The 16,965-nt window shown below is 42.8% G+C and overlaps 1 protein-coding gene across 1 annotated transcript in view; it reads right to left on the reverse strand.

Annotated features, from left to right (window-relative positions):
• Positions 1-874: 874 nt before the first annotated feature.
• LOC133124811 (plasma membrane ascorbate-dependent reductase CYBRD1) overlaps positions 875-16,965 on the reverse strand; it is a 28,847-nt gene continuing 12,756 nt past the window's right edge. The window contains exons 2-4 of the mRNA XM_061236314.1: positions 6,555-6,763; positions 2,056-2,210; positions 875-1,207 (exon numbers count right to left, since the gene is read on the reverse strand). Coding sequence (XP_061092298.1) covers positions 910-1,207; positions 2,056-2,210; positions 6,555-6,763 — 662 coding nt within the window. The 3' untranslated portion in view covers positions 875-909. The remainder of the gene's footprint in view (positions 1,208-2,055; positions 2,211-6,554; positions 6,764-16,965) is intronic.

The following is a 16,965-nucleotide window of genomic DNA, read 5'->3' on the forward strand; positions in this document are numbered from 1 at the left end:
GAACTGTTGTTGTTCAGACCAAACATCAGAATGGGGGTGAAATGTGATCGAAGTGACTTAGACCATGGAATGATTGTTGGTCTCAGACAGGGTGGCTTGATCTCATGGGATTCACACACAATAGTCTCCTGAGTCTAGGGCAGTGGTCTTCACTCCTGGTTCTGGAGAGCCATAGGGTGTCTGGCTTTTGTTGTTACTCAGCACTTAATTAATCAATTAAAGCAGTTAATTACAGTTACCTCACCTCACCTGGTGTCTTGGGTCTGATATTAAGGTGAAAACAAAAACCAGCACACCATGTGACTCTCTAGGACCAGGTGTGAGGACCACTGGTCTAGAGTTACAACTGTGGTATGCATAAGAGCATCTCTGAACACATAAAATGCTGAACCTTGAAGTGGATGTTAAAAAAAGTGCCTAATAAAGTGGTAACTATACTTTACTATAAACTATATATATAACCTATATAACCTCTAAAAACTTACATATAATATAATCTTACATTCCAGCAACCATGCAGATGGAAATAATAATGTTGTAATAATGTTGTAATATGGTAATAATATGAAACATAATGTTCAACCTAAAACAAGCTAGGTAATTGTAGTACACCGTTTCTACAGTCACACCAAGTTACAGTACTGGTTATATTCATATTCAATATATTCATAAAGAAGGCACTCACATATAATGAGAATTACATGATGAAAGCCCCTGAATTAATGCAATTCCTTACGTAACCTCAGTGATCAAGGCTGTTTATCAAAATGTGGATGGAATGGAATACAGTACCTCAGAAGGGGAAGAACAAAATGTTTTTGGTTGTAATTGCTGTTATCATACATTTTATATCAGACTAGCGAATGAGTGTATAACATGCCAATATGTGGAAATAAATGTGTTATAATGTTACACAGTCGACCTCTGCCCTGATTGATCTGGTTTATTGTTTCTCTTCCGGGTGTCACAGTTGGCCTCAGGGTCATTCCAGTCAGTGGTGCTGCATATAGACAGGACAGTGCCCCCCATGGTTCTGGTGGCATCTCCTCCACTGGTGGGTTGGCTACTGAGGAGCTGCTCATTCGGGCGCTTCCAGGCAGGGCATGTGACAATCCAAATGACAAGAGCTCCAAAAACCATAATTAACACTCCCAGGAAATTTACAAAAGTTGCTTCTGGGGGAGAGTCCTTATATTTAGGATTTTTCCTGTAAAGAAAAACAGGATTTAAGAAAAAGACTAGACCTTAGACCTATTAATAAGAGTTTGTGCATACAGACTAAATTCACAGCACTGCCGAACCATTTCATAGGTCCTATGCAAACGCAACCCTAGAAATAATAACACACAATTGTGAGAACTAAACATAACAGCATAAAAACATAATTGATTAGAGATTACTGGGATGTAGGGAGTGGTGAGAAGAGTCTTCAGTCTGCACTTGAAGGTGGTCAGAGTGTTAGGTACCATTCAGAAGACCCAAGCGCAGACCAGGGGATATTCACAAAACATTGTTTATTCAGTCCAATGTCAAAAGGCCAGGTAATCAGAGATAACAGTGCCAAATCGAGTTTGCAAAAGAATAGTCGTAACACAGTCCAGGGTAGAAATCCAGATATTCAGAAAGGCAGCAGTACAAAGGGGCAAGGCAAGAGAGTAGTCGATAAATGCGGAAAGTACAGTACTGTGCAAGTTTTAGGCAAGTGTGAAAAATGCTGTAAAGTAAGAATGCTTTCAAAAATAGAAATGTCAATAGTTTATTTTTTTTTATCAATTAACAATCAATATTTGGTGTGACCACCCTTCAAACCAGCATCATTCACACACAAATCACACAGACGGAGAAGTGAATCAGGCTCAGAATACATTAAGACACAGACATCACAGGGGAAGACGAATGCAATCAAATATAAATAATAAACAGAGGATGAATGAATAATGAATAATGAAAAATAATAAATATACAAGAATAACAATATAAACTAACAGACATAACACAGAGTCTCTGCTGTCATGATTGGGACATACAGATTGCATGATATTACATAATACTTACAGGCCAAAAATGAGCTTTTCTGTGATTCCCATCAGTGCAGTGGCAATAACACTGGTAAAGATCAACAGACCACTGTAGACATGAACTGGCATAAAGACTGCTCGCATGGACTCTGGGATGATGGGCACCAAGTACACACACAGTCCCAGAGCAATCTGCTTATTCATAGAGGGATGAACAGAAGGAAGTGAGGTCAATCTGAATTGTCATGTTATATTTTTGTCTCAAAAAGAATGCTTTCAAGCACAACCCTTCAGGCATAACAGAACAGTAAACAGTGGTGTGCAAAAAGTTGGGCACCCCTGGTCAATTTTTACAATTAATAATTAAGTGAACAGAAGTGAACCTGGCCTCTAAATCCTATAGCGTTAAACATGACACATTTCTTCAAATTTTAAAGATTTTTATTTTTATTATTACTGCATGGAGGCTCTCTGTGAGGCTGGTATTGGGGCTCTCTGTGAGGCTTCTCCGTGAGACTGACTGGGGCCTGACTGGCTCTGGTATGGAGGCTGACTGATCCTCCTCTACAAGACCAAAAACCATTCCAATATGATATTTCATCATGCATATTCTTCACATTAATTTAGGACACTATTACATCACTCAGGTCTTTCTTAATAATAAAATACCCCATTGGTAAAATCACAATTAAAGCATCAATCAAATTTAGAGCATGTTTGCCAATTCAGTCGCTGATGAATTAACTTAAAAGATATAACAGGTCATTTTGGACTTCTAACGGTCAATTGCAGCAACAAACACGCTCAAACCACAACCCTGTTTATCCCACCCTCAACGCACTGACGTTGAAACACCATTGGCTGTAGCAATTAGAACCAATTTTGAATTATGTACAGCTATAAGATGTATTGGTACAGAGGGCTGGTCCGTCAACTGCGAAACTCGAATTTAAGGACAATAAACACAGGGTGAGTCAATATGTCAGTTAAACTTTTTCAATGATAGGAAGGGATTTACAATGTTTTAACACAAACATCTTACCTATTGTACCTTTAACTCTTTATAGATGTTTCTGTTAAGTAGCCAAAATAATATGCACACTTCACATTACATAATGTAAAACATATTCTATAGGCTACATAAATTGTATTGAATACATTTTCTGCTGCAACACCAAATGACGCATGGATTTGCTAAATTACCAAAAATTCAATCGTAATGGATGCAATAATGTTACGTTGTTCAACGCCGAATCCAAACAGTGGATACAGCGGTTTATCCTGGATCCTGTTCGCTAATAGCCTAAAAAGCGAAGTGCTTTTACAACGTTTATCGCCTTTACTTTTACTTTCGTCAAGCCGTTCAGTTTGCGACGGCTAATCAATTGAACCGAATTTCAATTTCATAAATTGGTAAGGTTAGATAAGGTTTATATTAACGTTAACTTCTCCATTTTACAGTTGCCTAACTTCACCTTTCTATGCTAGACATATATAGGATATATAGCACGAACGTTATGACTGATGTTGCACCAAATCGGATCTTAAGAATGAATGAATTGATCTAGGATATCTATATCTATATACAGTTAACGTTTTCTTTACGAAGCCCATTATTGTCTGCTGTCCAGGTCCGGGATTTGCATTCCTTTTAGGAAGTACGTCGCTGTCCACTTGTTAGCCTGTGTGGGAAATTGTGAAATTGACGTTCTGTTGCAAATAGTGCTCGGTAGGCTATATTCTTCTTAATATCAATGTGAATTAAGATCACGTTACCCAAAGTCAGCCAAGAGTTCAAGAATGCATCAGAGTAGGCAATTATAAAGTTAGCTAGACATTAGGATATGAAATAGATCATGATATAGGATACTACTAGCTAACCTTAGGGATTGTGTACCCTAAAATATGGTACTTTATTTTTCAGGTTCTGTGTTTTTCATTGTCTAGTCTTTGTCTAAATGCTTAGCGTTTCAGTGTTTTCTAACCCTCTGCGCACACCGTAGTCTGTCTGTCAGTTCAGTTACGACTGTCTGTCGTTTCACCTGTGATTCACTTCCTGATTGTTTCCCCACACCTGATTACCATTTCCCTTGTTACATGTGTATTTAAACCCCTCTGTTTGTCTAACTCACTGCCAGATTGTTATATGTCCCGACCATACTCTCCAGCATTATATTCTGATTGATAGCCATTACGGCCTGTTTTGTTTTCGACTAACGCCTTAAGCTTTTCCCGTCTGTCTAGGTTTGAACTGCTGTTTAACGCTGTTTTGTCTGCTCTGCCCACTCGTTATCGACCCTTCACTTGTGACTACGACTTCGCTTTGGATTATCCTTGATATCTCCGTTTGCTGGTGCATTGACCCTCTGCCTGGACACTTAATAACGAACGGCCTATTCCTGTTTGCTGGCTATTGAACCCCGCCTGTCTGACCTGCCAAACTTACAATAAAGACTATGAACTGAACACTACTCTCTGGGTTTCTGCGACTGGGTCCTGTTGTTCTGCATTTCTGATATTATTCTTCTAACATTACAACTATTTTACTGTTGAGTGTAATTTGGTAACCGGGTAAACACTGATAGAACTTAATGTGTTAACTAGATAGTTAATATGTGAAATTGCAAACTCACTGCTGATTTTGATGAGGTGTCTACGTTACATTGCGTTCTCAGAGAAAATGACGAGCTATCAGCGCAGAGAGGCGTTTTCCTCTCTCCCAAGAGAGCACATAATTAACGCTACATTGATACATGTAGCTAGTGTGTGTGACAATGGAGTTGGCAGCGGACAATATTATTAGGCTACTGATTTTATAATTACAGATACCACTGAACATACACTTACCGAGCACTTTATTAGGTATTTATTAGACTTATTTCTAAGACTTCTACTGCTGTAGCCTACCCACTTTTGTTATTAGAATTATGATGCGTTGTGTGTTCAGAGATGCTCTTCTGCATACCACTGTTGTAATGTGTGGTTATTTGCATTACGTTGTGTGGTTCAGTCAGCTTTGACCAGTCTGGCCATTCTCCTCTGACATCTCTCATTAACAAGGCGTTTCTGTCTGCAGAACTGCTGCTCACTGGATAAAAAAAAATAAATAAAAATTTTTGCACCATTCTTTGCAAACTTGAAAATCGCAGGAAATCAGCAGTTTCTCAAACCACCCTATCTGCCACCAATAATCACTGTCAAAATTCTGATGATTGATGTGAGCATTAACTGAAGCTCCTGACCCGTATCTACATGGTAAATGCTTGGCATATATATACCGCCTTCATCCAAAGTGCTTAAAGTACAATTGCTGCTTCCCATTCACCCATTCATACACACCGTCACACACTGATTAGCGATTGCCTGTCCTACAAGGCACCAACCAGCACGTCAAGAGCATTTAGGGTTAAGTGTCTGGCTCAGGGACACTTCGACACACCCAGGGCGGGAATTGAACCGCATTGCACTGCTGCCACACAACTGGCTGATATGATAATCGCAAGTAGGTGTAATAAAGTAGAAATGTTCCTAATAAAGTGCTCAGTGAGTGTATATTTTTAAAGATATAATGATGTTTTATAGAGAAGCTGGCCAGCCACAAGTGAGTAGTCGGCCATTTAGCCAGTAGCCGGCACTTGGGGAATACTCTAGTTGTCCTGTGAACAGCTAGACCCGTTTGCAGCTCTTTTGCAGTGATATATGGGTTCTTCTGAGTTGAAATCTTTCTTGGTCTTCCGGACCTTGCCTTGACTTCAACTGTTCCATTTATCTTCCATTTTCTGACAATGTTTCTGACACTGGATAAAGGTAGTTTGAAATAGTTTGAAATAGAGTTTTTTGTAGCCTTCTTCTTCGTGATGGAAATTAACCATCTTCATTCTGAAATCCTGTTTAGAAAAACCCATGGTTGTTACCACCAGACAGAACAGCCACTGCAGTTTGACATTTTGGAAGGCATGGAGTTACTTCAGAATAAGATGTTAAGCCAATTATACTCACCTGAACCATAGAGGCCCTAACAATTAAATCACCTGGGTCTGGGCCTTAGTAATCATCTTTTTAAAAAGTAACACAGAATAATCCAAAAGGGTTCCCAAACTTTTGTACAGGGTCCTTTTTTATAATTTATAAACAGTAAAAAATTTAAATGAGTTCAGGTTTGCTTTCGATCAATTACAGATTCCTTATAACAGACATTTACACCAGGGCTGCCCAAAGGTTTGCACCACGCTGTAAAAACAAGATAGCTGAGAAGGTCAATGGTGGATTATTGTGCTATGATCACTGTATTTTACACATATTCTCCCTCCCTTATTATTAAATTTTGGAAACTACAAGTAACACAGCTCTTTAAAAACTGCTGATCTGAAAACTCCAGGACAGTCTGTACTAGCATTGCCAAATTTGCATTCCTAAAACAGGGCACTTTCACTACATCACTGCTTTTTTTCTGGATAAGCCATGAGGTAAGCCCAGAAATATATGTTTTGATTTCATGATGCAGTTCACTCAGATAAAGACATTTTACCCACTCACCTGTAGGCCGTAAAGAATGACAGCAGTCAGACCCAGCCAACTGTGCAGACTGTACATGTTGGGGATGCTTGCAGCATTGTGGAAGTCAAATACTGCGACCAGGGATATAGCAGCAAAAGCAAAAGCCAGGATGTTTAGGCCAGCATGGATGAACTTCATCATAAGTTTGCTGCACTTCCATGTCCATGGGAGTCTATACACCAATATGGCTGAAACCAAAGTCCAAAATGAATGGGAAAGTCAGGACCCCAAAATAAAATTAAATTCTGAGACTTTAAAGCAATAAAGGCCACTGTGCCAGTTATTTACATGTGACATTTAATAAATGATGACAATATCCTCTATATTTAATTTACATTCAAATAAACAGTGTCATGGTCAAAAGGCAGCTGTTTCATCCAGCCAACTTGGATGAATGTGCACATTCAAAACTATGGATTCCACATGGAAATAACGGCTGCACATGGGATAATATTGGTTTGCTGTGTACGTGTACATTCGGCACACTTGTAAAAGATGGCACCTGCTCTCAATGTGTCTCTGAGTTTAAATAAAGATAAATTAAATGAATGCTGAGTAGACACCACTGCAAAGAGTGTAAATGCTCCAAACGCATGTTCATTGCAATTTGATGTCGTCTAAATAACGTGCGTCCCTCCATGGGTCAAGTGTGGTAATAACGGTGAAGAAATACTGTTTGCAGCAAAGCCGCCTGGCACCGCACCCTACACACACATACCACACAACAATAGGCATAACACAATACAGACAGACAGACAGATTCTGCACAAGAAGCATAATAAATAGTTGTGATAAATATTGGCAGTGCATTAAAAACAGTCATTTAAAATCAAGATACAGTTTCAATAAATATAAGGTAGGTATAAAAAGAGGTAGTGGATGGGGGTAGGGGGTCACTAAATGGACAAGACTATCTTCCTCTGTTGTGTGCATTCAGTGCTTGGATAGAAAGAGGGATAAAGGAATTTTTGTACCTCTGTTTTAAAGCAATGGGAGTGTTAAATCATAAGCCAGATGGCAACAACATGTATTCTGTATACAGAGGATGACTTGTTATCTTGATAGATATTCATGGCTTTGGCCCTTGTCCTTCTCTTTGTTGTACAGGTAGCAGTTGAAATTGTACTTCCCTCTAGGGTCTTTCAGCGAACTTATCCCTGGTTATGGGTATGCACTTTGTTGTACGTCGCTCTGGATAAGAGCGTCTGCCAAATGCCACTAATGTAATGTAATGTAATGTAATGGCTTTGTTAAACACCTGCTTGTTGAAATACTCAGTAAGACTATTGAACTTCACTCCCACTATCTTATTGGCCACATTCACAATTTTAGAAAGTGCATTCTTGTCTTTGATAGTGACGTTTCCATACCAGCAGATAATGGAGAACGTCAGGACAGACTCAATAAAAGCTCTATAGAACAGTGTCATCAATGTTTTATTCACCTGAAACTTAGCAAGTTTCCTGAGAGCAGAGAGTCTTTGTTGTCCTCTCTTGCACACAGAAGTGGTGTTCAAGTCGAATCAATCAAGGTGCCTAGATACTTATAACATGATACCATATCAACATCCTGCCCCTTGATTACACTATGCACTGGAGGAGGGGGGAGGCGTCTGAAGTCTATAGACATGTCCTTAGTTTTACTGATGTTAAGATGCAAAAAGGCATCACACCGGGACACAAAGTCATCAATGACAGGGCCATGCTCATTCTCATGAGTCATCTGCAAATTTTATAATGTACCTGTTGTCATGTTGGCTAAGGCAGTCATTGGTGTACAGGATGAACAACAGGGGGGAGAGGACACACCCCTGAGGTGAGCTGGTGGACGATGTTAGGGCACTGGACAGCACATTATTCACCCTCACCCTCTGAACTCTCTGCGTAAGGAAGTCAAGTAGCCAACCAGTCAGGCTTGGATCAAGGCTAAAGTTGCTCAGTAATTTCTCAGTTAGCAGGTGGAGTTGGATGATATTAAATGCCGAGGAGAAATCAACAAAGAGCAACCTAGCATGATTCCCACTCTTCTCCAGATGTTTATAGAGAAGATTAAGTAGAGTGATGGTAACATCCTGCACCCCCTCTGGGCCCTATAGGTGAACTGAAAAGGATCCAAGAGGGGTTCCACTTTAACCAGGAGCTCAGCTTTAATCAGCTTCTCAAAGGATTTTGCAACAAGGGATGTGAGGGCAACCGGCCTGAAATCATTAAGGGTTTGGGGGCGACTGATCTTGGGAACAGGCACCACTACAGACTGCTTCCATAGATTGTTTTATTGTGTCTAGTGGGGCACGTAACGTACTGGTGGAAGTCTCTGAGTGTTTTAGACAAAGTGCAATTGTTCATATCCCCAAGAATAATGATCGGGGGCATCAGAGGATCGCATTTGGAGTGAGTAGGTTACTTGAGAGATAATTTCACAGGCATTGTTACTGTTCGCCTTGGGGTGTATGTACACAAGAGTGACGAACAGCTGGGGAAACTCACGTGGGAGGTAGTGAGGACGTAATGCCACCGTGAGTAATTCAACATCGGCCGTGCAGATTTTATCTCGAACATTGACCGATTTGCACCAGCGCTCGTTCACGTAGAGACACACCCCCCCGCCAGTGGACTTGCTGGTGGTTGTTGCGTCCCTGTCCAGACGGACAGGCGATCCGAAGCCGTATAGTCCCAAGTCACTGTCCGTGTCCCTGTCGGACAGCCACGTCTCCGTAAGCGCCAAGATTCGAGAGGATGATTGATGGCAGAGGGATGCATGAGAGTGACTGTTTTTTCACCCTAAGACGAACACCTCCTCTGCGCCCCCGCTTCCTGGTCTTGGTTCTACGGGCCGAACCCGATCCTTGATATTGTTGTCGGGCGACATGGCTCAGGCAGTAAGAGCAGTCGTCTGGCAGTCGGAGGGTTGCCGGTTCGATCCCCTGCCCGGGCTGTGTCGAAGTGTCCCTGAGCAAGACAAATGCTCCTGACAAGCTGGTCGGGGCCTTGCATAGCAGCCAATCGCCGTCGGTGTGTAAGTGTGTGTATGAATGGGTGAATGGAGAAGCATCAATTGTACAGCGCTTTGGATAAAGGTGCTATATAAAGGCCTGCCATTTGCCATTTATTTGTCAGACTGGCCCATATTGGCGAGTTTAAGTTCGATGGCAAATTAGTAACGTGACTCCAGCGTAGGAGAAACTCCCTGGAGTACTGGATCCTCGTTGAATGGAGTGGAAACGAGTCGCCAAAACTCCAAACCAGCCGAAACGCCATCCACAACTGAAGCAGTGCCCAAAGTTCCATTATAGTTCACCGATCAACCTCGATGTCAATAGATTAAAGCTTACAGTCGCACGCCGGTACTACTACTTATCCAGATGATAAGTTACAAAGTTAAAATGACAAAACAAACATCAAACAACGCTCAGCAACAGCCTGCTGCCAGTTGCTGCATGAGCATGCGCCCGTCACGTGTCTGTTTTGTGTTCTGCAAGCATTTCTGTGGAAAGGGGTACTTTATTCCTGAACTTCATTCATTTTCATATGAACTAGATTCCATTCTCCCTTTGTTTTCGATCATTATAGGGACATCACATAATATTGTTTTTATTATTGTTTGCATGGATTCATTTAAAAAGCCAGTCATGACTGGTGCAGTGTAGCACAATGTCACCGCTAGTGCCAGTTTTCCCTTCAATTACATATGAAACTTGCAAGTATGAATTCCAGCTATTGTATTGACATCTTCCGTGACAACGGAACTAATGAATGGGGAATGTTTACCTTAGAATTCAAATCTGATGTGGTGTGGTGGGGTGGGGCCACCAGGGGCTTGGAGCCACTTCAGCGAAAACCCCACGCCACGGCGTATTCCAACATGCCTTGCAGGGGCGGCCCACTGCTTCCCATTGAAAATGAATGGAGGCGGTGACACGCTGTTCAGGGCTTCCATTCATTTCCAACAGGTACCGCATTATCTGTATCTGTTCAACCAACTATATTGTCTGTATCCGTATCCGTACTCATAAGTGGGTGTAATTTAACCCGGAAGTGCCGGTTTCACCCGGCAGCTATATAGTTCAAGGCTTTGTATGGTTACTTCTGACTTTCTCCTTTACAAATAATTGTCTGTAATTTCTGTAGTCCACCCAGAGGCCTTGCTATTCAAAATTAAAATCAGATGATTTAAAAAAAATGTTTTTTTTGAGTTTTAAATTGCAGAAAAAAAAGAAAGTTAGAACACGAAGAACATAAGAAGAAAGCCAATCGATATGGAAGTCACAGGGTGAAAGGCATATATGTGCTGATGAACAAGAGATCAAACCAACCATGACAGAAAAGCTTCAGAATTCAGAATTGAATAGCCAGTGTATTTCTGCAGAAGACATAAAAACTTTTTTTCGTCAGGTTCTGTTTTTCGTTATCTGTTTTGTCTAAGTGGTTAGTGTTTCCATGTATTATTACCATCTGTGCACACCGTAGTCTGTCTGTCAGTTCATTCATTCCCTGTCATTCGTTTGTTAGCGTTTATTTCTGACTGATTCCTGTTACGACCTGTTGCTACCGCCACTTGCTTTATCCGTCTGTCTTGTTTTGAACCGCAGTGCATTCACCCATTTTGGCTTTTCGACTTCCGTTTCAGGATTCTGTTTTTGTTTGGTTTGCCCGCTAGTTATCGACCCTTTGCCTGTGACTTCGACTTCATTTTGGATTATCCCTGCTTCCTCTGTTTGCCGGTGTATTGACCCTCTGCCTGGACAATTAACAACAAACTGCCTATTCCCTGCTGATTCTGTTTGCTGGCTATCGACCTCCGCCTGTATACTCAACAACTGTCCGTGAAAAGAAAACGCCTGTCAGTGAAGGCCTGCCACTTCTTCACCAAGCTCGATCTCCGCAATGCCTACCACCTGGTATGCATTTGTGAGGGAGATTAGTGGAAGACAGCCTTCAATACCTCCAGTGGCCACTATGAATACGTGCCTTCCGGGCTCACCAACGCTCCAGGCATCTTCCAGAACCTGAGATCTCCCGGTTCGTCTTTATGTACCTCAACGACATACTCATCTTTTCTGCCACTCTGGAGGAACACATCAGCCATGTCTACCTCCTGGAGTACCGCCTGTTTGTCAAAGCAAGTGTGAGTTCCATCAATGCCCCATCCAGTTCCTTGGCTTTGTCATCTTCAGGGGGCAGATTGAAATGGACCCAGAAAAACCTCCGCTGTAGCAAATTGGCCTGTAGCAATTTCTACCCGAGGTTCATCAGGAACTACAGTTGTCGCTGCTCCCGTCTGCACTGGCCTCAGGCAAAGTTACCTTCTGCTGGACACCTGCCACCAACTCTGCCTTCACGGAGCTGGAGAGATATTTCTCCGAAAGGGCTCCAGCTAATTCAAAATGCAGCAGCTCGTATTCCTACTAGAACAAGGAGATTTGAGCACATCAGCCCAGTGTTAGCTTCACTTCACTGGCTGCCTGTTAAATTCCGAATAGATTACAAAATACTACTTCTGACTTTTAAAGCCTTACATGGGCTTGCCCCTCTGTATTTAAACAATTTACTTAATCCTTATACTCCCTCCTGGCATAAGCTATAGAGTCTCTGGTGGACTTGGCGGTCAGTGCTGTCAGTGGATCATTGTTGGTAGTGCTGTGTAAAGCATAACCAATCATGGTCTGGTGGTGACCTTCTCAAGCCTACCGTAATGGCTGTGTTGGCCACTGCCTCCGTTTCCCTTAGCTATATGCTGCTATAGCCTTATTCTGTCGGGGTTCTCCTTATCGCACGCAGGTACCTCTCCCTCCTGCTGCGATTGACCAATTACTATCTGGACCCCCCTAACAATGTCACTTTCCTCTTCTCCCCGCTCTGGGCACCTGCCCGGAGTGCTAGCCCAACTTTTCCTGTGCACCCCCTCCTGGCCCGGAGCTCCAGCCCAAGACCAGCCGTACAACTCCCTCCTGCCACTGCTGATTCAGTTGTAGCAGCAAGCCTGTCCCCTTGCCTGACAGTGCTACCCACTGGTGTTCCTGCCATCCCTCAACCTCATCTCTGCTTCAAGTTATTGGACATTGATGTACTTTTATTTAATCTGGTTTTCTGTTGAAAACCATTGTTTCTACAAACCGGTGTCAACCAGCGGCAGGTTCAGAGTCAGGTTCTGCTTAAGGTTTCTTCCTGTTTCCAGGGAGTTTTTCCTTGCCACTGTTGCCCTAGGTGTACTCTTGGGTAAACCTGATATAGCTGACTTTGTCGCCGCCTGTCCTGAATGCTCCCAGGGAAAGTCCAGCAACCAGCAGCCCTAGGGTCTCCTCTAACCTCTGGTCCCCGTCGCCCTTGATCCCACGTGGCCCCGGACTGGTCTGCCCTTCATTAAGGGAATGTCTGTCTTCCTGACAGTGGTAGACCGGTTCTCAAAGTACATACACTTTGTCAACCTACTTAAGCGCTCTTCCTCCAAGGGTTCTGGAAAGCTTTCTGCACACTCTTTGGCGCCAAACCAAAGCTCTTGTCAGGCTTCCACCCCCAAACCAATGGGCAGAAGAAGCATCTCAACCAGGAGTTGGAGAAGACACTCTGCTGCATGGTGCAGAAGTTGCTGGCCTCCTAGGTAGATTCCCTCCCATGGACCAAGTATGCGCACAATGCACTACCTTTTTCCTCTACTGGTCTGTCTCCATTCGCCTGCTGCCTGGGCCATCAATCACCTCTGTTCCCAGAGGAGGAGAAGAATGTGGAGGTACCTGCAGCTCAATTCCTTGTGTGTGGTCCCCGTCAGGCCTGGAAGAAGGCTAGAATGCTTTGTTGCGAAACGTAACAGAGACAAAGAAGTTTGCTGACCGCCGCCGCTGCCCTGCCCCCGTTAAATTATTGGCCAGAAGGTTTGGCTGTTCTCTCAGGACATTCCCCTCCACTCTACCTGCCACAAGCTAGCCCCCAGATTCATTGGCCCCTTCACTATCACCCAGGTCCTTACCCCATCTGCTCTCAGACGTTGCCTCCCACCTCCCCAATGCCTCATCCATCCCGTTTTTCATGTCTCATGGGTGAAGCCCTATGTCATTTCCTACCTGGCTAACACCCACAATGCCCAAAAAATATGTAAATGTAGACCTTACAGGAAAGTGACATGTCCAATAAACTTCCATGGTTAAACAAATGCTTGCCTGTTGTCAATTATCCTTGTGTTGACATTATAATTCCAAAATATTCCCAGGCTCATTTTACCTCCTCTCCTCCAAATGCCAATTCTGGGAAGACAGTGATTTCTGCCCGGGGAATTGTGAATTGTTTTCTGTTATTTACATTTACGATCAACTTCGACAGTATATACATGATGGAAAACCGCAGTGGAGATGGAAAACTTTAATTCAATAAAAGAGATAAGGGCCTGAAGTGTTTTTTTCACTTTTACCAATACACAAGGGAGAAATAGCAACTATGATCTGCGAGCCACAGACATAGCAAACAACTTGCCAGTATTGCTTGCATTAATAGACAAATTATATTCTAAATAAGAAATTAGATTAGTCTACCACATCTTGCATGCTGAAATGAGTCGAAGGGACACACTAGATGACTAATAGTAAAATCTAGTTTTTCTAAACACTTGTTTGTCCACTGTGCAAATGTACTTTTGCAATGTTGTATCGGAACCCTGCCCTTGTTCGGATCAGCACCGTGCCGCCATCTAATTCAAAGTGGTAAAATCAGCTATTAGATAATACTGGTCATATTTTCATCCCTGGTCATGTAATCATCTTTCACAACCTTTGCTTTGAAGAAAAACTCATTCAAATCAATTTGCTTAATATCTCTCTAATTTATGAAGATAGAGCCATGGGATGAATTTCATTTTCATCAATGACCAAGCAGTCACCTTTCACATTTCTTATTATTCTGTGTCCAGGAGGTCATCTTTCACAACCTTCCTTTTTGGGGAAAAAATCTAAACATTACATTTACATTTTTGGGGAAAAAATCTAAACATTACATTTACATTTTAGACATTTAGCAGATGCTTTCAATCCAAAGCGAATTACAAGTAAATAAATATCTAACCTGGGCCCAAATCTTTTCAGTTTTTTCTCAATAGCTTGTCCAATTTTCCCAGTTTTCATCTGTGTCCAGGCAAACACCTTTCACAACTTCTCCTTTTGGGAATAAATCATTACAACATGGCCAAATATGCAATCGGGGACCAATTTGACTGTTTTTGAAGAAACATACAGTAACAGCAATGTGTGTTCAAACATCCCCTGAGAGGTAGACTGTTTATTTAAGGTGGTGTATCTGGGTAGAGATGGTGGAAGGGCAACACGGGTGGGTAAACCGGCAACAGGACACAGTTTAAACATGATTGTATGGACAAGGATGAAAATAAAACCAACTCCAGGGCTCTATTTTGAACATTTCAAAAGCTATTGAACAAAGACCCCAAAATAGGTCCCTCGATTACATATTTGACATTTTACATTTACATGACATTTTTCATTTGGCAGACGCTTTTAATCCAAAGCGATTTACAAGTGCATAGGCTTTTCCACAGGTTAAAGCATCAAATCCATAACTAGTAATATACACATGAAGGGCTGTTCTAAACAAAAAGACAATCATCGTAAGTGCAATTTAAAAAAATTATAAAAAAATCTTTAAGGGTTAGAGTTTCACAAGAGGGATATCAGAAAGGGGGGGAGGAAATCAGGAGGGAGGACTCAAATATCGTTTGAAAAGGTGTGTTTTAGTCTGCAAAATATGGGGAAAAATATTCTACTGTCCTGACAGTGGTAGGCAAGTCATTCCACCACTGAGGAACCACAATGGAAAACAGGCGTGAACGTGCAGCTCGATTGATAGGTGCTCGTAGTGAGGGAATCACAAGGTGACCAGAGCTGGCAGAGTGGTCTTACTGGGGAGTAGGGAGCAATTCAAGATGTAAAGTGGGGCAGTCCCCTTAGCAGCCTGAAATGGCAACACTAGCACCTTGAAGCAGATGCGTGCGGCAATAGGAAGCCAGTGGAGGCCAATGAGGAGTGGGGTGACATGAGCCGACCTGGGCTGACTGGTGGTCAGGCAGGCTGCAGCATTCTGGACCAGCTGGAGGTGCTTGATGGCACAAGCTGGGAGACCGGCAAAGAGGGAGTTGCAGTAATCCAGACAGGAAATGACGAGTGCCTGGACTAGGAGCTGGGTGGCTTTCTCCTTCAGGAGATGATGGATACGGCGTATATTGTAGAGGAAGAACCTACAGGTTCTGGCAGTGGAGGATAGGTGAGGTGGTTATCAAGAGTCACCCCAAGATTCTTGGCCGTAGGGGAGGAGGATACTGCAAAGTCCTCAATAATCAGTGAGAGGTCAATTGTCAGAGAGGACTTAGTAGGGATGAAGAGAAGCTCAGTCTTGCGAAGGTTAAGCTTCAGGTGGTGAGAAGTCATCCACGCAGAGATATCAGCCAAGTAGGCAGAGATCTGTGTGGTGACCTGGGTTTTGGGGGGCAAGGAAAGAAAGAGTTGAGTGTCATCAGCATAAGAATGATAAGAAAAATTGTGGGAAGCGATAACAGAACCAAGAGAGAAGAGGAGAGGACCAAGAACTGAGCAATGCGGGACTCCAGTTTCTAGGGGGTGTGGGTCAGAGACTGAGCCCCTTCAAGTCACCTGGTAGGAAGAAAACCATGCAAGTTCAGATCCTGTGACACCCATCATTAAAGGCGGCCGACAAGGAAGATGAGGTCAGAGGAGAGGGATTTGGCTCTAGCAGAGTGGAGTGCCTCGGTGACTGCGAGTAGGGTAGTCTCAGTGGAGTGGCCACTCTTGAAGCCGGACTGCATGGGATCGTGAAGATTGTTCTCGAGAAGATAAGTTGACAGTTGGGAGCAGAGTTTTAGATAGAAAGGGAAGAAGAGAGACAGGCCAGTAGTTGTTCAGAGCAGAGGGGTCAAGAGTAGGTTTTTTTAAGCAGGGGAGTGACTCTGGCCCTCTTAAGGGAAGAGGGTATAGTGCTGGAAGAAAGGGAGGCGTTGATTAGAGTGGAGAGAAAATGGAGAATGTCATTAGAGATAGATTGTAGAAATGTTGAAGAGATGGGATCAAGAGGACAGGTGGTTGAGCAGTGGGATGTGAGGAATTTAAAAGTGTCGGAGTCAGAGAGGGGAGAAAATGAGGATAGGGAGTTGGGGAGAGGGTGGGGAGAAGGAATCGCGGATGTCATCTACCTTCTTTTAAAAGAAGGAGACAAAGTCATCAGCTGTGAGTGATGAGGGATATAGGGGGGGAGAAGAGAGGAGAAGGTTGAAGGGTTAGATGCAGCTGCTTTAATTTTATAGAGTGAAAGAAGGAAGATTTAGCAAGAGAGATGGAGGAATAGAAAGATGATAGGAGGGCATGGCAGGAAGCTACAGTCAT

This window comes from Conger conger, chromosome 3, assembly GCF_963514075.1.
Source record: "Conger conger chromosome 3, fConCon1.1, whole genome shotgun sequence".
Classification (NCBI taxonomy): Eukaryota; Metazoa; Chordata; class Actinopteri; order Anguilliformes; family Congridae; genus Conger; species Conger conger.